The 21,115-nt window shown below is 43.9% G+C and overlaps 1 protein-coding gene across 12 annotated transcripts in view; it reads right to left on the reverse strand.

The window, feature by feature from the left end:
- The window catches only part of MECOM (MDS1 and EVI1 complex locus), a 100,299-nt gene that overhangs the window by 63,299 nt on the left and 15,885 nt on the right, over nt 1-21,115 (reverse strand). For all 12 annotated transcript variants that reach the window (XM_048506169.1, XM_048506167.1, XM_048506160.1 and 9 more), the window contains 2 exons: nt 769-871; nt 423-639 (listed from right to left, as the gene is read on the reverse strand). In XM_048506169.1, coding sequence (XP_048362126.1) covers nt 423-639; nt 769-817 — 266 coding nt within the window. In that variant the 5' untranslated portion in view covers nt 818-871. The remainder of the gene's footprint in view (nt 1-422; nt 640-768; nt 872-21,115) is intronic.

Below are 21,115 nucleotides of genomic sequence, written 5' to 3' on the forward strand. Positions count from 1 at the left end.
GCCTCTCTGCGCTGTCTCCCTTATCTCTCCTTGCTGTTATGTAAACAACTAATTATGTTACACCGTCTGCCTCAACTGGATCTACCTGGCTTGGGAGGAAGGGGGGATCTTGAGGGTATATCACTACACTGCCTCTCATGTGTTTTTAGATCTGTCAGTAGACTCATATTTGCTAATATCCTGAAGGTTCAATAAAGAATATCATGTACTAATCCTCAGTTCTTCAATTAAGTCTATTGTCCCTGGGTATGATATCATGAATCAGAAACAACAATACTGAGACACATGAACCAATGTATAAAGCAGCTCATGCTCACTCTGTGGCTTTTGACATTTTCCTATATTAGTCCAGACATTGAAAAATTTCAGAAATCGGACAATCTCTGCACAGTTGCTTTTATTTTAAAACACCCAATTCCTACCTTTGTACATCTGAGAACACTTGATCACACTCCTTGCACTCTTGGATGTCTTGCATATCATGGAGATCGTTCTCCTTGTCAAGCTTTGGCTGAAATTCCTCTTCCACCATGGAAAATGCTGAGTGAGGTGTGCTGCATGGGAATTTCTGATGGTCCACCAGTTCTGCCTTGGACTCAAACAACTGGTCACAGTCTTCGCACTGATATTGACGCTCCTCTGTAAGGACAAATTGGTCATTATTTTCAAAAGGCTTCCCTGAATGTAAGAAGCTAAGTTTGCCTTGAGAATTTATTATTAGGGAAGTTTGGGTATAAAATGTGATAAGTGCCAAAAGAAATTGCTGACCATGAATATCTGGAGCCATTGTTTCATGGGAATAGTCTTCAGTCTTCATGAACAGAAGGAGTTCTTCCCCAGGTTCAATATCTCTTACTACTCTATAATATATCTGAAAAACAGAATTGCAATAATAATAATAATAATAATAATAATAATAATAATAATAATAATAATAATAATAATAATAATAATAATAATAATAATAATTGTGCAAAGAAGCTGATGAAACTGTAGATCATGTCCTCAGCTGCTGCACAAAGATTGCCCAGACTGACTACAGAGACACAACTCAGTGGCCAAGATGATCCACTGGAATTTATGCAAGAATTACAACATAAGAACAGCTAAGAACTGGTGGGAACATTGTCCAGAGAAAGTAATGGAAAATGAGAAGGTCAAGATCCTGTAGGACTTTCGAATCCAAACGGACAAAGTGTTGAAACACAATACACCAGACATCACCATGATCGAGGACAAGAAAGTGACCATCATCAACAAAGCAGTCCCCGGTGACAGCAGGGACATTGAAAAAGAACACGAGAAGGTCACTAGATACCACGATTTGAAAATCAAGCTTCAGCGTCTATGGCACAAACCAGCTGAGGCCGTCCCAGTGGTAATCGGCACGCTGGGCGCCATCCCGAAAACACTAGGGCAGCACTTGAAACATCTTCGAATTGACAAAATTAACATCTGTCAAATTCAGAAGGCAGCCCTGCTTGGATCCGCACGAATACTACGCCGATACATTACAACTTCCTAGGCCTCTGGGTGAGGCTCGAATTGTAATGAAGGCCAACAACCAGCTAAAGATCTGGCAGCTGTGAAATCTACTACTACTACTACAACAACAGCAGCAGCAGCAGCAGCAACAACAATAGCAATAATAACAACCATAACAACAACAACAACAACAACAACAACAATCTGTCAAATTCAGAAGGCAGCCCTGCTGGGATCCGCACTACTACTACTACTACTACTACTACTACTACTACTACTACTACTACTACTACTACTACTACTACTATAAGGAAGGAGGAGGAGGAGGAGGGGGAGGAGGAGGAGGAGGAGAAGATATGCTGAATATTTCCTGGACTGTTCCTAAAGCTGTTTTGCTTTGAGTTCTTATGCAGTGAAAAAATATATTTTTCCTTAAAAAATATGTTGAAAAATGTGTTTTGTGACAAGGAGAAGATTGTTAATGCCCACTGCCAATTCACAAATCTTTCCTTGATATAAACCGTACAGGCAATTGAGTGAAAAACATTATTTACAGGTCTGCCAATGGAGAAACAGATGTATTCAAACACAACTTTTTTTGGTTCAAATTCACAACCATAGGATATAATATGCATGGCTTGACTTTTCTCTCAGTTTTCAGAAGCAGAGTTGAATGGTAGTTCCATGGAGGAAATCACTTTGAAGCCATGTGCAGAAGGAGAATCTAGTCAAAATTTGGTTATCCTATGACTATTCCACGCATGCTGGACAGCCTCTGAAGATGCCAGCCACAGATGCAGGCGAAACGTTAGGAACAAGATCTACCAGACCACGGCCACACAGCCCAGAAAACCCACAACAACCAGCTGTGAAAAACCTTCTCTGCTCAAACTCCAAAAAGTCAATTCCAGTTAGAAGAAGAACAGTTGGTTTTTATACCTGCTTTTCTCTGCCTTTTGAGGAGTTTCAAAGTGACTGACAATCACCTTCCCTTCCCCTCTCCACAACAATCACCTTGGAAGGTAGGTGAAGCTAGGAGAGTTTTGAAAAACTGTGACTAGCCCAAGGTCACCCAGCAGGCTTCATGTGGAAGAGTGGGGAAACAAACCCAGTTTGCCAGATAAGAATCCGCTGCTCATGTAGAGGAATGGGGAATCAAACCCACTTCTCCTGCTTAAGAGTCCACTACTCCTAACCATTCCCCCATGCTGGTGCTACACCTGTATGCCATACTGAGTATGGTTGCCCAGGAGGAACTACAGCTTTAGAAGGTAGAATCATTCATCATTCATTTATTAGATTTATATCCTGCCTTCCCCTGAAGGGCTCAGGGCAGCTTAACAATAAACAAGTCCACAAAAAAGATTCTGGGGCATTAAACTCTGCTGAGACCTCTCTCCAAACCACACCCTACCCAGGCTGTACCCCAAAATCTCCAGGAATTTCCTAACCTGTAATTGGCAACCTGAATACTCAAATATATTTCTCAAAAGTTTGACTTGGTATAAGGCAGTGGGTGTGGAACTCATTTGTTACAAGGGCCAGATATGACAATAAATGTCACTTGGTCAGGCTAGGCCCTGGGAGGGTGGTGGATGCCTTAGTTCGTGAGCAGAGGTGGGATCCAGCAGGTTCTCACAGGTTCCCGAGAGTAGGTGACTAATTATTTGTGTGTGCCGAGAGGGGGTAAATAATTGGTGATTTTGCCACGTGATTTTTGCCTTAGTTACGCCCCTCCTCTCAGCAGTAGCGCGCAGAACTTGAAGCAGTCTAGCAGGAGGTGCACCGGCGTGCGTGACAGCCTGCGCCTGCGTGCATTCGTTTCCTGCCCAAGGACCGGCACAGCGGCTGCATCCTTGCCACAGCCCCGCCCAGGAATGCCCCACCCTGGAATGCCTGGCCATGCCCCCGCCGTGCCCCGCCCAGCCCCATTGGCGCTATGCCACAGTTTGAATCCCACCACCATGGGAACCTGTTACTAAAATTTTTGGACCCCACCACTGTTCGTGAGCGGGCTCACCAGCACAGATTGGCACTGTGGGAAGGGTGGCTTGGCAGGTCAGATTGGAAGAGTGGAGTGGCATCCTGGGTGGGGTGGGGGATTTGCCTCAGCTGTGGAGGGGGGGCTTGTCTCAGCTGGCTGGTGGGCCTGATAAGCCCTCTCACGTGGCTGGATCTGGCTCACAGTCCGCATGTTTGACACTCTTGATTTACACGGTTTTTTACACGCATTTTGAGCTTTTCTGGCACTGCTGAAAACAATTTAAATACATAATCCACCTCTTCTCAAAGGCTCAGGGGATAACAAATGAAAAAAAAAGCGTTACAAATGGGCAAATCAAAGAGCATAAAATTAAAGCACTGAGATATAACTTCCCAATGTTGTCCCAAATAAACTGCCTCAACCACCAAAAAGCTGGTAAAAGGCCAAGGACAAAGAATTCCATAACTGCGGATAAGCCACTGAGCATGTCTCCAATTCACTGAGGAATGTAAAAAACAGGTGCCAATGTGAACTGATCTTCATATCACTCTCTTGCAGACCAAATGAGAATTCTAGACTGGGAATAAACCAAGGTCCAGAACCCCAGTTTGTGGGAAGACAACAAACTTTAGTTGGCCCAGGCAACTGTATTTCGACATCATAGTAAAATAGCATGAAATGTATATAATAAGATATTTGCTCCCCTAATAATCGACTTCACTAAGCCTTTCCCATTTCAAACTACTTTTTCTAGAGCTACCTCATAGGAACCCGGAATAAATCCTAGTGAGGTGGCTATGTCCTAATAAGAATGTAATAATATCAGTAACATATTCAAGATCACCATGCACTCAAGAGGACACCCCAAGTTGTGATCAATTGAGGCCTCTACAAATGGTTTTAAGAAACCAGAGCGTTCTTTCTTGACGATTATTTCTAAAAGCAGGGTCTACGGCCTATGGCTTCAGAATTAAAACCAGGCACAGTATGGAATCAACAGAAACCAAATCTTTCTGAAACAGAAAACCAAATCTTTAAGTTAAGACACATTGGAGAAATAGGCGGGGTGCTAGAACAACCAACTAAATTGAAGTCCAGTAAAACCTTAGATACCAACAAGAATTTCTGGGAATAAGGTTTTGAGAGTCAAATCTCTGTTCATCAATTAAGAATAACCAGTATATAAGGGGAATGGAAGGGAAAAATTTTTATTGGACTAACAGCCCAATCCAGAGAGGCCACGTGCACAGGGACAGTGCCACACTGGCACCATCCTGACCCCTCCAAAGTTAAATAAGAGAACCCTTTATATCCCCCGTAGGGGAAATCAGAGATGTGCCACAAAAATCATAGAGTATCTCCGAGGCCCCCTGCACGGGTGCACGGGTGCTAGAAGAACAGGGGAAGCCAACTACAGTTGGCTCCACCCCTGGGGACACTCCTGCTAATCTGATGCAGTTTGAAAGCACTGACGTAGAGCTGGGCGCCGTGGCATGGCTTCCTAGGGCCCAGCAGCAGCTAGGCACCAGCGGATTTGCCCCTCTGCCAGGGTAAATGCCTTGGGAAGAGTAAATCTGCCAGTGTAAGCCCACGCCACTTCCAGAGGGTAATTTTTGCCCTCCGTCTGGATTGGGCTGCCCAGGTCACAATGTGACGTCATCCCATCAGTCAGTAGTGACCTGGTGCTTGCTTAAGGGACTACCTTTATCTTTAAAGGCCTTCTTAGAGTTGCTTTACAGAAAGGAAAATGACAGAGATGAACAGCTGCCAAATTTGAGCCATGCACAGATCTATGACAGTGTACTAGAACAACTGCACAGAGTGCCTCTGAATATATTTATTGTGAGATCATCTCGTGTGTGCCTCTTTCTAATAAAGGACTCACAACAACCAATGTCTGGCCTACGGAAAATTTTTGGACTATCACCGTACATGTCCATTATCAGTTATGCTAAGTCATACATTTTCAGTTATAAAGATAGATTTCTTATCCTGCCCCTCTGACGGCGCCTGGCTCTGAATTTTGACACCATTTGGCCCTTTAAAGTGGAAAACATTGCAGGCCCCTGCTCTAAAAATAGGGCAGGAACTCTGTTAAACTCAAATGCCCCCTTCCCCTCCCTCCTTTCCCTTGCATGCCACCCCTCTTCCCTTCCCCCTCCCTTGCATGCCACCCCTTCCTCCCTCCCTTCCCTTCCCTTGCATGCCACCTCTCCCTCACCCCTCACCCCTCTCCCTCCCTCCCTTGCATGCCACCCCTCCCCACCCTCCCTCTCCTTCTTTTGCATGTCATCCCTCCCTCCCCTCCTTTCCCCTCTCCTCCCTCCTTCCCCTTGAAGGCCACCCTTCCCCCTCTCTCCCCTCCCCCTGCTAGGGTGGGCGGGGCATGTCTAGATGCGTTGGGCTAATAACAATTCTGTCTCATGAAAAAAATTAGTCCCTAAAAGCTATTGCTAACCTGTTCTTCTATAAAAAATAAATCCTCTTTTTTTAAAAAAAGTAACTTTGCAACAACTATTAAAACTGAAACGATACAATAATTGAAAGTAAAGGGATATAAGAAGAAGCTTTCCATCATTGTTTGCTTTCAGTTATTGTTTGCTTTCAGCTGTAACTTTATAAAGGAACTTCCAGAGTGATTTCCCAGAGAGGAGACACTCAAGTCATTCATTCCCAGAGCTAACATCCCCACAGTTGACAAAACGTGACTGAATATTCGTGCACTTCTACACTAATTCCAGTAGGTGGCTCTAAAACCTTATTGTTTATTTTCTCAGAAGCGGCCCTGACCACAACTATGTACTGACCCCCCCCCCAAAAAAAACCCCTACGAATACCTTAATGAAGAGTATTACATTTCTTCACATTTGTTTGCTTCCTTCTTTTCTTTTTCATTTTTGCCAGTTCTGTGGTTTGTTTATTTTTAGAATTAGCTTCTCAATCACCTGGAGATGGCATGTCCCATGTATCATGATGTGGGCTAAGTCTGTGCATGCCACACCATTTCCAGAGGACCGCTGCTTCTCCATAGACAAAAGTCTGAAGGAGAAAAGGCATTTATAATCAAATATTTGGGCCACCGACTACTGCTAGCTATGGGCTTTCCCAGTGAAAATAGGAACATGAGTTTCTCAGTGTTCCCTTCCCCCAGGACTGCCAACTCCTTTTTCCTCCTTGAGGTTTCTAAAGCCAGAATTCTCTCAGCCAAACCATCTTTGGGGTTTATAAAATATATCTTTTCTCCGCTTCCCTGTTTCCACACATACACAAAAGATAAATGCTTCCAAGTAGCATGTTTCGTTCTGGAAATCTATTTCCCCCAAGAACACAATGCTATTCTCTCCACAATCTGAATTACTTCTTTTGTTGGCAGCTCTCAAAAGTTTAAGTTATTAGCTTCCTTCCCAACAGCATGCTGACATTTGAATGGTGACATATTAGAACTTCACAGCAAGGTCTTGCAAAGAGAAACCCTGCCTTAACACGTACACCAAAAGCTTTTTAAAAAAAGAGGTTGGTTGTTTTTTTAGAGGAAAGAAAACACTGTGATATTGCAGATTTCGTTCAGTCTGGTTCTATTTGACTTAACCTGAACAAATCAAAAATAGGGAAGAAAACAAAACAGCGACATAACTGAAGCCCACTAGCCCTGTCTCACATTTTCTAGGGAAGTTAAAACCATGTCTAGATACCATATAATGCAGTGATGGCTAATCTTTTCAAGACCAAGTGCCCAAATTGCAACCCAAAACCCACTTATTTATTGCAAAGTGCCAACACGGCAATTTAACCTGAATACTGAGGTTTTAGTTTAGAAAAACAGTTGACTCTGAGGCATGCGTTACTCGGGAGTAAGCTTGGTGGTAGTCGGTGGCTTTGCTTTGAAGCAACCGTGCAACTCTTCCAACAAGTGAATCACAACCCTAGGAGGGTTTACTCAGAAGCAAACCCCATTGCCAGCAACCAAGTTTACTCCCAGGTAAAGGATCGCGCTTTAGTTCTTTGCATGAAAATCAGTGGGGTTTAACAGCACTTAACAGGGTTACCTACACTGCCTCCCCAAAACTATGTCTTGGGTTTAATGCTAATAATCGAGCCCAGCAGCCCAGGCCAGCCTAGATATGTGGGCGGGGCGGGGGACTCTGTGTGTGCCCACAGAGAGGGCTCTGAGTGCCACCTCTGGCACCTGTGCCATAGGTTCGCCACCACTGATCTAATGCAATCCTGAGCAATTTATCCATATAATGCAATCCTAATGCAATACATCCTATAAGTTCACTGAAGTCAGTGGGGTTAGTAGGGTGTATAACTTGGCTGAGGATAGCACTAATAATAATCTATATCAAGAATAAACAGAATTAGAGTTTAAGAGCCAGAGAGAGAGAGAGAGAGAGAGAGAGAGAGAGAGAGAGCTCAGTCACTTCATAATCCTCAACACATTTGGGCCAGGATACAACTCCTAACTGCAGCTACTGAAACAATTAGGGTTAGGATGAGGAGCCAGAAATGATCTAGACTGAAATCTGATGAACAGGGTCGCCAGTTCTAGTTTGGGAAATACCTGGAGATTTTGGAGAAAGAGCTTGGGGAGGCCGGGGTTTGGGAATGGGAGGAACCTCCATGGGGTATAATGCCATAGGGCCCATCCTCCAAAGCAACCATTTTCTCCAGGGGAGATCACTTGTAATAGAAGGAGATCACTAAGCGCTATCTGGAAGCTGATGAACCTGCAGTGGCCAACCAGATGCATCAAAGAAACCCATAAGTAGGGTTGAAGGAAACAGCCTTACATAAGGCAAGAAAATTCTGATGGTCAGGCCAGACGTCCATCCCATCCAGCTTCCTATTTTGCACAATGGCCACGTAGATGTCTAAAACACACGGAGGGCAGAAAGGCAATCCCATTTCTCTGCTGTCTTCCAGAAATTGGTACTAGTGGCATGCTGCCACTGATCATGGATAGGCCTGTCTTCCACATATCACATTCTTTTTCAAAGACCATCTAAACTAGTGGCCAACACCATGTCACGTGGCAGTGAATTCCATAACCTAAATAATACACATCGTGTAGGAGACAAGACTTTCTTCGGTCCTTCCTGACCGCATGGTCGATCAGCTTCATTGGGTGGCTTGAATTATGCTGAGCAATGGAGAAAACACTTCCCCCATTTGCTTCCTACCACACTGTGCATTAAAGAACTAACTTCTACTAAGGGTCCTCCCCACCAATAATCATCCTAGTTTTTGTGATTCTTTTCCTAAAACATCTATAAGTCATTTTCCTTGTGTTTTACAGCAAATGTGTTTTACAGCAAATGTGCATAGTAAGTCAGTTTCATGATAATATTTGAGACGGAGTGAAAGAGAAGGATATGCCACAGGAGGTGGTGATGGCCACTAACCTGGATAGCTTTAAAAAGGGCTTGGACAGATTTATGGAGGAGAAGTCAATCTATGGCTACCAATCTTGATCCTCCTTGATCTCAGATTGCAAATGCCTTAGCAGACCAGGTGCTCAGGAGCAGCAGCAGCAGCAGAAGGCCATTGCTTTCACATCCTGCATGTGAGCTCCCAAAGGCACCTGGTGGGCCACTGCGAGTAGCAGAATGCTGGACTAGATGGACTCTGGTCTGATCCAGCAGGCTAGTTCTTATGTTCTTATGACTACAGTAGTACTGGTGATAGAATTGCCAATTCCATGCAGGGAAGCCCTGGAGATTTAGGGACCAGTGGCATAGATCCAGGGGGGGTGGGGGATGCATGACACACCGGGCGCGCACCCCTGCAGGGCGTGGTATGGCATTCCAGGGGTGTGGCATAGCGTTCTGGGGTGTTCCAGGGTGGTAGCGGATGAAGGGCTGGCAGTGGCACAGGGCGCACACGTGCCCTGGGCACAGTTCCCCCTTGCTCCACCCCTGTTGGGGACAGACCTTGGAAAGGTGGGGTTAGGGAAGGTAAGAGAGCTTTCACCCTCTGATGCTGTCATTTCCTCCAGGGGAACAGATCCAGAGGTGTATATAGGGAAAATGTAGCCTGGTGTAAAATCTGAGCTCCCCCTTTAAGGGTGGCCACCTTCTCCCACCACGACCAAACAACTTGTTTTGCACCAGGTCGTCAGGGAAGGAGGAGGAGCATGGGGGTGATTTTCTGCCCCCCACATGACTAAATGGCCACAGCCCAGCAGTACATCCCTGAACAGATCTCAGTAGTCTAAGTATCGGTTGTCATTCCAGGAGAACTCCACCCTGGTGATGCCACTGTTGAGTTTGCACACTGGGCATTTGAAAAGGCAACTGCCCATGAACGGCAAGCAGGAGAGCACAGAGTTAATTGGACGCAAGCGCTTTTTCGGCTTTAACTTGACATTTATCGTGTCTTATGAAAACAGGGCTCAAACTGAGCCAGCCCGACTGGAGCAACAGCTGCCCTCCTGCAGGCTTCCCCACACAGCTCTGCTAATGCACCTCAAGCCCACTGCACAGAACATAATTTTCTCATGAGCAGATACTGCCAATTGTGACAAATGACACTGTGAGCTGGTGGTGCGGACTTTGATTCACTAGGGGCCAGGTTGGGACAACCAAATTCATTTGATCCGAGGCTGAAACAGATTTAAATAAGGCCGGCTTTTAAGTCCCGCAAATAAATCTGATGTCAACGTCGCACGCACTGAATATTTGCTTTAAGCAACACTTGCTTTTCCATTTATTAAGATAAATGTATTTAAATCTGACTTTTCTCCAAAAGTCTAATGGCCTCGGTGCATTTGAAAGGGAATAGTAAGTTATGGGCTGATCAGCACAAGACATGACTGAACTGCTTACTTACAGAGTCCGGGAAGGAGGAGGGCAAGATGTCCAGGTTGCACACAATTGGATTCCATTGAAGTCCCAAATGGCTGACCTTACAGTGGTAAGCAAACAACCCAAACACTGGAGTTTCTCTTGACTGAAAAGTGCTATGTTTGTACAATAGGAAAGGTCGGTCTGTGCTGACTGATCGTTCATACATGCAAGTAACCACCAGGCGCCTATACAGGCCGTGAAAAAAGGAAACACTTGCTTCACTGACAGTCAATTGTTTCCAGGCCCAATTAAAAATGGTGGTGATGACCTTGAAAATGTTGGAATAAGCGACTTCTGCATGCCTGGACACTGGGGGGTGCTGTATCTCACTCTAACTGTGATGTTGCCTCTCTTGTTTGCGCTCCTTGTCTGGGCCAGGAGACCGCCCACTAACTCCCTTTCTTCCCCATGCTGTCTTCACTTCTGCTCTAGCCTTTGACCCGAGCGCATGGTCAATGGCAGCCTGCTCAGTGGGGCCTTTGCCACTGCAGCATCCTCTCACCTCCACACACGTGATGGCGCGTTAGTTGTGCCCACTTGTCGTACGGAAAGTAATCTCTTTAGACTAGGGTTCTTTCTATCTACCTTTTCTTGAAACAAAGTTGTGAACTGAAGTTGCTTGAATAAATGTAAGTTTTACCTTTTACATTTATGTCTCTGGAGATGTTTCTACAAACTGCATTCACACACACTACTGGGCATATCCATGACTCTAAACAAAATCTAACAGAAAATGCCAAATGCCTTATGGAACCAGGTGTGGAAGTTCACCACCACCCTTAAGAGCCTAACTGTGGTCTGAGGCCTTCAAGTGAAGTAGCACAGTGGCTAAGAATTGTGAGGTGGGAGAACCCAGTTCAAATTTTGTTTCTGACACTTGGGGACAGCCCATGCTGTTCCAAGTTTCAGCTCCCCATCTGCAGTATGGAGGATAACAATGCTGGCTTGCCTAAAAGTGGTGAGAACTGGAAGTATTTTATAAATTCTGAGCATTATCATTCAACTTTGTGTCCACACTGGCAGAGGAGAGGTTGATGGATATGAAAGGCAGACGGTTTTCAGTTCTTTTACCTAACCTATGGGACCCTCTGACTCCGTATGACCGCCCCGTTCCCTCACAATTCATGAAAACACTTCTGCAAAACACGACTGAACTGCTTGCTTTTGTTCACATTCTGAATGTTCGGTAAATTGCTTTCATTTCCTTTTATTGTCGTTTGATGTGGGTTTTCAAAAATTGCTTGATATTTTGTTAACAATCTCTTTGTAAATTCAGTTGTGTAAACCGGACTGGGGAGCTACACACGTCCCACGAAGATGAGAGATGGATACTTTAAAAATAATTTTCAGACTGGTCCTTAGTAGTGGAGTGGCTGCTGTGTCCTCTAATTGTGGTGTGCACAACCATGCTGTGTAAAGATTCCCATGCTGCTTTGCTGCCTGGGGTAGGAGCGGTGACTCGCAGTTCTCCTGACACACCCTTCTAGACCCATTGATTCCAGTGCAATAGCAAAGGTTGCCATTTGCGCACTGCAATCACAGACATTGTTATATCGTACTACAGCTGAGTAAAGCAACAGGTTTCATGAAGAAGAGCATACAGCGGTATATACCCTGTTTCCCCGAATATAAGACATCCCCTGAAAATAAGACATAGTAGATGTTTTGCTGAAGTGCGAAATATAAGGCATCCCCAGAAAGTAAGACGTAGCAAAGTTTTTGTTTGGAAGCATGCCCGACGAACAGAACACAGAAAAATGAGACATCCCCTGAAAATAAGACATAGTGCATCTTTGGGAGCAAAAATTAATATAAGACACTGTCTTATTTTTGGGGAAACATGGTATATACAGGAGTTAGATCTGATCATCCTTTCCACTGGAGGAGGTGCCTTCTGCCAGCGGAACGGGTCTTCTGATCCAAGACACTGTATTGTGTTCTTCCAAATGTTCCCTCCACTGGAGAAAAGTGGCTCTATTAGTGGGCTAAATCTGCAGAATCCAAGGACTTCATTCTAATACAGTTGTCCCTTCCACATCGTGACTTTCCCCCTCTCGGTTTTGATATATCATGGGTCAGCATAAGAAGTTAAACGGGAATTTTCAAAAGTTTTGCAGAAGCCGCAGATGACATGTGAGAACCGGCAGATGACACAGAACAAGTTTAAAAACAGAAATGCACAAAATATATGTTTAGTGTATTGTCGAAGGCTTTCACGGCCGGAATCACTGGGGGGCTGTGTGGTTTCCGGGCTGTACGGCCGTGTTCTAGCAGCATTCTCTCCACACAGCACCCCTATATGTTCAGTGTTGTATAATATCAACATGTTTTGTCTTTTAATACTGGAAATATACACAATTTCGTTTTAAAAATTAAAATACAAGAAAAAATAAAAAAAAATTAGACTTATTCTCTGGTATGAAGGGCCCCCCAAACAATTTTATGTGGATTTCCAGCGTGCTGGGGGTGGGGATCCTGCAACCCCTAAACCCAGCATTGTGAAAGGGATAACTTCATCCCTAATACACAGGGAGAGCAATCTTCACCCTTGATGTCCAGAGGAGAAATGCATGCTGAGCCCATCTGTTGCTGTGGCTTTCACAACTGGAGAATTTGCTACTTGGACAGGAAACAATTTGACTTTTTTTTCCTTTGAAATGATAAGAAGAAGGAGACGCAGTACAATTTTGCCAGTTAATCACAAGACTTCCAAAATATGCAATTAACAACTGCCCTGCTGTGTCAAAGGTCAACTGAGTCTGGTACTATGATTCCAAAAGTGGAAGATCAAAACCATAAAGGCAACACTTCTCCCCAGTTTTCTGTCCTCAGTATCTGCTATTCAGAGGTATACTTCTTCTGAACAGGGAAGTTGGTCTTCATGGTCTTGAATTCATAGTCTTGCTGTTTCTGGACACGCAAAGAAAATATTTATTTAAAAAACTACTGAATAACCTGTCTAAAAATGCCTGTACCAAGATGAAATTTAACAGGATTTAAATTAGAGCAGGATGAAATTACATAAAATATTACATTGCCGGCGGTTTTAATTTTGGTTGAGACAGGCATTCCTAACGTTACATAGTTCTTCCTCTTCTTTTTTTTTGTTGAAAGCATACAGAATTACTCTCTTGTGAAAGGCAGGGAAATTTCTTCTTCACCTAGTGTAATTGGAACGGTCTTTCTTAAAAAAAATAAAAGCTACAGAATACTAGCAAAAACTAGAGGTGAAACGGGCACTCCATGAAAATAAGAGTCAATAAATAACTTTGCAACGGGTATGCAGTTCATACTAGACTCTCTGTGCCCTCGGATTCAAACCTCAGAGTATTTATTCCATAGTGCTTTGACTTCAAAATGGTGTTTCTCAAAATGGGAGTCATATGATTTGCTACTTAACTGTAGCTCCAACCCTTCAGTTGTATAGTAGCTCTTCATAAGAGGGACTATTACATTTATAAGATGACCTCTAAAACTTCAGAGAGCTCTATGGAGAGATGGAACAGACATTTTCCATGTCAGAAAGACGAGGTGGCTACTTTTGGTTATTAGAAGGGAATGTATGTCATCTAGTGAAAGACCAGCTGGGCATTTCTAAAAAGAAAGGAGTTCCAGCTAAGACAAATCTGAGAGCCACAGTTTCTTCCTGATTCTTTCTTCCTGAGAATCCATCTCCCTCATTTCAGATATGGCTATATGAATTTATTAAAGAGTAAAAGAAGCACTATTTCATAGGAAAATATAAAGCTGGTATACACAAAGGCCCCTTCCACACATGTAGAATAATGCACTTTCAATCCACTTTCAATGCACTTCGCAGCTGTGCGGAATAGCAAAATCCACTTGCAACCAACTGTGAAAATGGATTGAAAGTGCATTATTCTGCAAGTGTAGAAGGGGCCAAAGTCAAGCCATTGATTGTCTAGCTCAGCACTGTCTATTTTGACCTTATAATATTTCAGAGCAATTGGTCAAATAGGAGCACCTTACTTTTTTTTAAAAAATGCAATCACTAGTTACATGGAGTCTCAGTTCTGATCAGAGAATTCTGTTTAGTACAGGTACCTGCTTAGTACTGCCCTTAGTGCATTTCTAAGATGACAGCAAGCAGTATACTTTCAAGCTAATCTTTACAATCCCAAGGGCTAGAAACTTGATTATTTTAAACAAATCTCACACTTTGACTTTGCACGATACAGTTCCGGAAGATACACAACCACGATGGTACCAGTTATCACATTTGCATCCTATCTACCTGTAAAAAACTCAGAGCAATTGCTTTCACCTTTACCAGTTTATCCTCACAACAACCACCTCATAAGGTAAGCTGGGCTAAGATTGCTCAGCTCAATTAATTTCATGGTTGAAGAACACAGATATGAATCCATGTTGGTACAACACTTTAACTTCTAGATCAGCACCACAAATCGCTAGCCGTAAACTAGGGTGCCAACTATTGGAAAGTTCCTGAAGATCTGGGGGTGAAGCATGAGAAAGGCAGGGTTTGGAACTGGGAGGGACCTCAGTGGAATATAGTGGCATAGAATCCTCTTCCAAGGCAGCCATTTTCTCCAGGGCAACTGGAGGTCAATTCTTGGACAGCTCCAGGCTCCACCTAGGCCAGTGGTGGCGAACCTTTGGCACTCCAGATGTTATGGACTACAATTCCCATCAGCCCCTGCCAATTGGCCATGCTGCCAGGGGCTGATGGGAATTGTAGTCCATAACATCTGGAGTGCCAAAGGTTCGCCACCACGGACCTAGGCCGTGGTGGCGAACCTTTGGCACTCCAGATGTTATTGACTACAATTCCCATCAGCCCCTGCCAGCACCACCACTGACCTAGAACTTAGCAACTCCACAGCAAGCATATATCTTTGCTTGATACTTCCTTAAGCAAATGTATAGCCTGTCTTTCAATACAGAATTCATAAGGTAGGGTGCAGAACAGCAAAAGCAGCAACTCCAAGGTCCCCTTCTGCACATGCAGAGTAATGCACTGTGTGGAATAGCAAAATCCACTTGTAAACAGTTGTGAAAGTGGATTGAAAGTATTATTCTGCATGTGTGGAAGGGGCCCTACACTCAAGCTGTACCATTGCCAATGGAATCAAGCAAAACCAAGAAACACATTTAAGAACAAGTCAGTTGTACAAGAAGTTCTAGGAAAAGTTGAAGGCAGTAGGGAAAGAGGAAGATCCAACATGAGATGGCTGGACTCAGTCAAGAAAGCCAAGACCCTTAGTTTGCAAGGCTGTTAACCATAGGATGTTTTGGAGGTCATCAGTTCAAAGGACTGCAATGAGCCAGAACTGACAATGCAACTTGCATTGAAAAATAAGCCTTAAATGCTCATGTTAATAACTGAAGATCCCAAATCTGGAAAATCTTTGGGATTTCAGAGGACATGGGGGGGAAAAACCTAACAAAATATCCACTACAAACGCCAAGTTTTTGCTGCTGTTTTTAAATTGAGAAAAGAATTATAATTTTTCTATTTATTGGCTGTTTTAAACTGTGGTTTATGTATTGTCCACTCTGTGCTGAGGAGAGAAACACATCTTGCTGTGACATGCCTCTGAAGATGCCAGCCATAGATGTGGGCGAAATGTTAGCAGCAAAAATTACCAGCCCATGGCCACACAGCTTGGTGAACTCACAATACCCAGTCTGGTTATGTATTCTATGATTATTATTATGTTCACATTGTAAGCTGCCTTGAGTTCCCTAAGGTAGAAAGACATCGAATAAATAAATACATAATGGATGATGGATTGGCCAGAAGGTTGTCAGCAGGTGATCTTAAAGAGGGCAGTGGTCCTTCTGGGAGGAAGTTCACCCTGTGGTATCTTGATCCCTGACCTCAGAGGAACAGTTTGAATTTATACCCCGCTTTTCTCAACTGTGTAAGGCTCATTCCGCACATGCAGAATACTGCACTTTCAAACTGCGTTCAGTGCTCTTTGAAGCTGTGCGGAATAGCAAAATCCACTTGCAAACAGTTGTGAAAGTGGTTTGAAAACGCATTATTTTGCGTGTGCGGGCCTTAGGAACCAAAGTAGCTTACAAATTCCTTCCCTTCCTTTCCCCACACCTTGTGGGGTAGATAGGGCTGAGAGTGTTCTGAGAGAACTGTGACCAGGCCAAGGTCACCCAGCAGGCTTCATATAAAGGAACGGGAATCAAACCCAGTTCTCCAGGTTAGAGTCCACCATTCCTAACCACGATATGACACTGGCTTACAGGCCTAAATGAAACTTTTCCGATGTAAACATACTCTTGTTTCTTCAGGACCGGGTTTTGCAGTTTATTTTCCCTGGTCAGGTGCTGGATGTTTCTTTTTAAGTTTAGCAGGCTACATTTGGTAAGAGTGACAGAAATGTGAATTATGGAAGACCTTCCACCTACCCAGGAAGTTATAGGAAATAAAACAATAGATGTAAATGCACCTTCTGAAAAGCAAGGAACGGAAAGAAAGGAGAATTCTTCCACAGTACCCTATTCAGGCTGCAGATGTCTGCTCAGATTGAAGTTGTTTGTTGATTTTTGTTACTTTGCTTAAGGAGTATTTCATAGGAAGTTTCTTGTTTTCTATTATGCAATTCCATTGGCCTTTGTGCAGTTCAGGAAAGGTTCAACAGAGCATAGCTGGGTAAATGACAACTCATTTACATGTCTTGACAAAGTCTTAGCACTTGATACCAACAAATCTGTCACGCTCAGGGCTGGACAGGATTTGTATTACACCTTTTTATTCTTGTATGTGCTGCACATTCAAAAATATAGAGTTAACTGATAAGTGGTTTCCCAGGTTTTTCAGTCCCAAGGTAGGCCCTGAAATGCAAACCTGCACAGAGTGGGGAGACAGCATGGCTCAGTGGTAGAACACCTGCTTAGCATGCACAAGATGTCAGGTTCAATCCTCAGCATCTCCAAAATTAAGAGGTTCGCATTGGAGGTGGTGAGAAAGCTTGAAGAGCTGCTGCCCGTTGAGCAGACAATACTGACTTGATGCACCAGCAAACTGATTCAGCATAAGACAGTTTTCATGTGTGTTCATGAGTGCTTTGCCTCACCACTGAACAGACATGAAGCTACCACTGTCTACCGAGTCTGAAGCTACCTGGTCTACCAAGTCTGAAGCCACCTGGTCTACCAAGGTCAGAATTGTCTACCCTGGCAGCTGCTCTCCAACATCTTGGGTAGAGGTCTTTCACTTGATCCTTTCACGTGAAGAGGCATGGATTGAAGCAAGGGCCTTCGACATGCAAAGCAGATGTTCTACCATCTGAGTCATGGCTAGTGAGGAAACAAAACCAGCCCTCGCACATCTGGGAGTAGATTCAGAGCATGTGACTTCGTGGAAGGCTCACGACCAGACACATCTTTAATTACCGCAGAGAGACTTCAATGAGGTCTAGCTCTAGAGCCTGATTCAAGACCAGACATCATCCTAAGAGCATATAGTATGATCAGGAAGAGCTCCTCAGGGCCTGGGATACTGCCCAATATGCCCAACTCAGATTCTTCTGCAAATACTCTCTCCGGGATGGTGGTGCATGTCTCTTTCATGAAAATAAAAAGCACAACACATGTTCAGAAAGGGGACTGCTATTGCCATTATATAAGTAAGAGGGTACAGCTTTAAAATTCGTTACCGCTTTCAGAAAGTGACCCTTTCATCTTTATCACTGATATTTTTTAATGAATCGTGTGAAGCCATTAGTGTCAAGTGTGTGTGTATATATATCAATATATTCACTCACACTCACCATGTACAGTGCCATAAATTTATAAAATCACTGGCTTTTGTTTGAATTTACAGCACTTGTATTTCCCCTCGTTTAGCTTCGCTCACTTCCACAGTAAGCGCTGCCCTTTTGATCAGAGGGAGCATAATCCATAATAGTATAATGGTGTAAGGGTTAAATCCCTAAGTGTAAAGCCTGGACGGTTTTAGGCGGAATGGATTTTATCTGGCTGGTAGTGCCGCTGACTGGTTTTCTTTACATCTCAGCCTCTTTTACCAACTTTGATCATTGCTGGTTTTTAAAAACAGGCAATCTAACTTACTTTTCTGAAACAGTTAGGCTGGACTCTGGCCATGCTGGGCTGCTTTGTATTTATGCAAAGAATAGCTCTGTGTGCCAATCATACACCCCTACTACATAAACCCCGGTCTGTCTGTCTCTCAAGTTCACAATCCACAACACAAAATATTTGTCCCACAGCTTCTTACTGGCTGTAACTAAGACACATCTCTCAGACTTAATGTGTCTCACATCCATTTGCACCTGGTTGGACCTGAGAAAAAGTATACAGCTAGGATCCTAACTGGACTGCAACCTTTTCCAAGTAACATACCCCCATGTTCACTGAATTAAGTATGACCAACACTGCAAACCTAAACACAAATAAATCCCACTGAACTCAATGTGGGTGTAAAGCCTTGAATGAATTTTCAACAAGTTTAACCATTCTGAAACAAGGAAATCAAGGAACTTCTAAGACTAAGTTAAAAAAATTATTTAATCTGGCAATGTTAGCAGGTTGTTATGAGTATTTTCAGGCATCCTGTTTGTTTAAAAAAATGCAAACACTTACACAGGTATTCATACACCCGTACTTACACATACATTCAATTTAAAAAAAATAAAAAACAGTCTTTTGATTTATATTTTGTATTAACAAATCATACAGAATTGAACACATAGCACAAGAGATACCAGAACTTTTAAAAAATCGTAACATAATCCTCAGCAGAAGATTCTCACTAGATCGTCAGTGGATCGTAAAACGGAGCAAGGGACAACAACGTTGCAAACTGCTTCGGGTACCCAGGGAGGGGCAAAGTGGTTTATAAATAACTTAAAAGAAAATAAAAATCAACACTGACCTTAATGCACTCTATGGCATCTGGGGAGGAGAGAAGAATACTGGATGAATATTGTACCTCTGTGCCCATTCAAACACCAGAAGTAAACTAAGCTGAAAAGGTGCTGGGTGTCTCCCAAGGCAGGCCCATTTCACACTTTGCAGCCTTGGACAGGAAGAAGCCGGCCTCCGTGCAGTGGGAAGTTAGGCTGTCTTTTGGAACAAGCTGTCCTCCAGATCTATCAGTAAATGACTAGGAAATGTGCAGAAAATGGGACTGTGTTTGACTGTTCCTGGTATTAGTGAAGGCGAAACAATCCACATATATTCCAATGGCCTTGCCCAGTCAAAACGATATCATAGTGCAAGGACTACAAGAGCAGTATGACTCTGAACTAGCAAACGGCACCCCTGACCGTTTCTCACGCTGCTCCTTTGCTACACTTTATTTATTACTATTCAGTACATTTTTTAAATTCTGCTATTCCTTGGAAGAGTTCAGGGCAGCGTACCTTCCTCTCCTCTTCCAAGACAACCCTGAGAGGTAGTTTAAGCTGAGAGAGAGGAGATGATTCTCTGTTCCCTGCCCTCACCCTGCTCTGGTGCAAAAAAGTCACGCCAGAGGTGCTCTCGCTTTCCCCGCAGAAAGCGAGAGGCACACGCGGGGCAAGAGGAAGCATATTGAAACAAGAAATCTTGCCCTGATGCGCCTGCTCCCTTGGCGCGTCACCCCGATGCACATCCGCTCCCATTGTATGGCTCAGCACTGGTGGGTAATCGGCCAGAGAGAGGTTGACCCAAGGTCATCCAGTGATTTTCTTGACAGAGTAGGGAGTTAAACCCAGGTCTCCCAGTTCTTAGTTCAACACATTAGTCCAACCTTTGACACCAAGCAGAGGCATAGCTCCAAGGGGGCGGGCCCCTGTGGGAGTGTGGTGAGGGCATTCCGGGGGTGTGGCGGGGGGCGTTCCGGGAGTGTTCTGGGGCGGGGGCATTCCAAGGTGGGATGGGGCAGAGGATGCACTGGTGCACTGGCTGCATTTTCCCCTTGTTACGCCTCTGACACCAAGCAAATGCCTCAGAACATAGCCCAGGAACAAAGGAAGGGCAAGAGTGGGAATTGTTAATGGCCCCCAGGACTGAGCCAAAAGGGAATTCCCCCTCTCTTCCTGCCTCTGACTTAGATCTTTCTTCAACTGGATAAACAATGGCGGAAGGAATCAAAGAGATCAAGGCTCCTTCAAACTGCAAGTTATCACTGTCACCAGGTTGCATTGGAGGACAATTAGCAGGCACCTCCACAGGAATGGTGTTAACCACTTTAGCTGATTAGGTAAACTTTTGAGGGCTGAGCCAAGGCCTTAATTTCCCAAGTGAGAGATGGAGGATTTAAAAAAAGGAAGTATTTATCGAGAAACAGCTTGCTCTAGGTACACACATGCAGGCAAAATCAAAATAAATGGTACAGTATAGTCGCTAACCAAACACGCCCTAAGCTACATGGAACAGATCACAAGCAGCAGGTGTCAAGAGGATCCAGGGATCTTTTTGCACAAGCTTGCCCTACGGATCATATTAGATGAGAGATCTGTGAGGAGAACCTTTCCCTGGATGGTTGGTTTTTAATTGAAATCAGCCCCCTAGAATGACTAATTTGATCAGGTAAAGAGTCTTGGGGAAGAGGCTGCATAAGCTCCTCCCCCCCTTTAAATCATTGACTGTTTCTCAAGCTGGTGTTAACTCAATGGTGGAGCAGGTGGAGACAAGGATCTACCATTTTTTTCCTTCAAAAGTTAATAGCAACTCTGGTAAGTGCATGTGATCCTGTTCAGGGAACCCCATAGAAGGAAAGAGTCACACATCCATCCCCTAGCAAAAGCCCTGACAAATTTTCTTTGGCTCTAGAAGCTAATCTAAAGCTTTAGCA

Source organism: Sphaerodactylus townsendi, linkage group LG08 (assembly GCF_021028975.2).
Source record: "Sphaerodactylus townsendi isolate TG3544 linkage group LG08, MPM_Stown_v2.3, whole genome shotgun sequence".
In the NCBI taxonomy this organism is placed as follows: domain Eukaryota; kingdom Metazoa; phylum Chordata; class Lepidosauria; order Squamata; family Sphaerodactylidae; genus Sphaerodactylus; species Sphaerodactylus townsendi.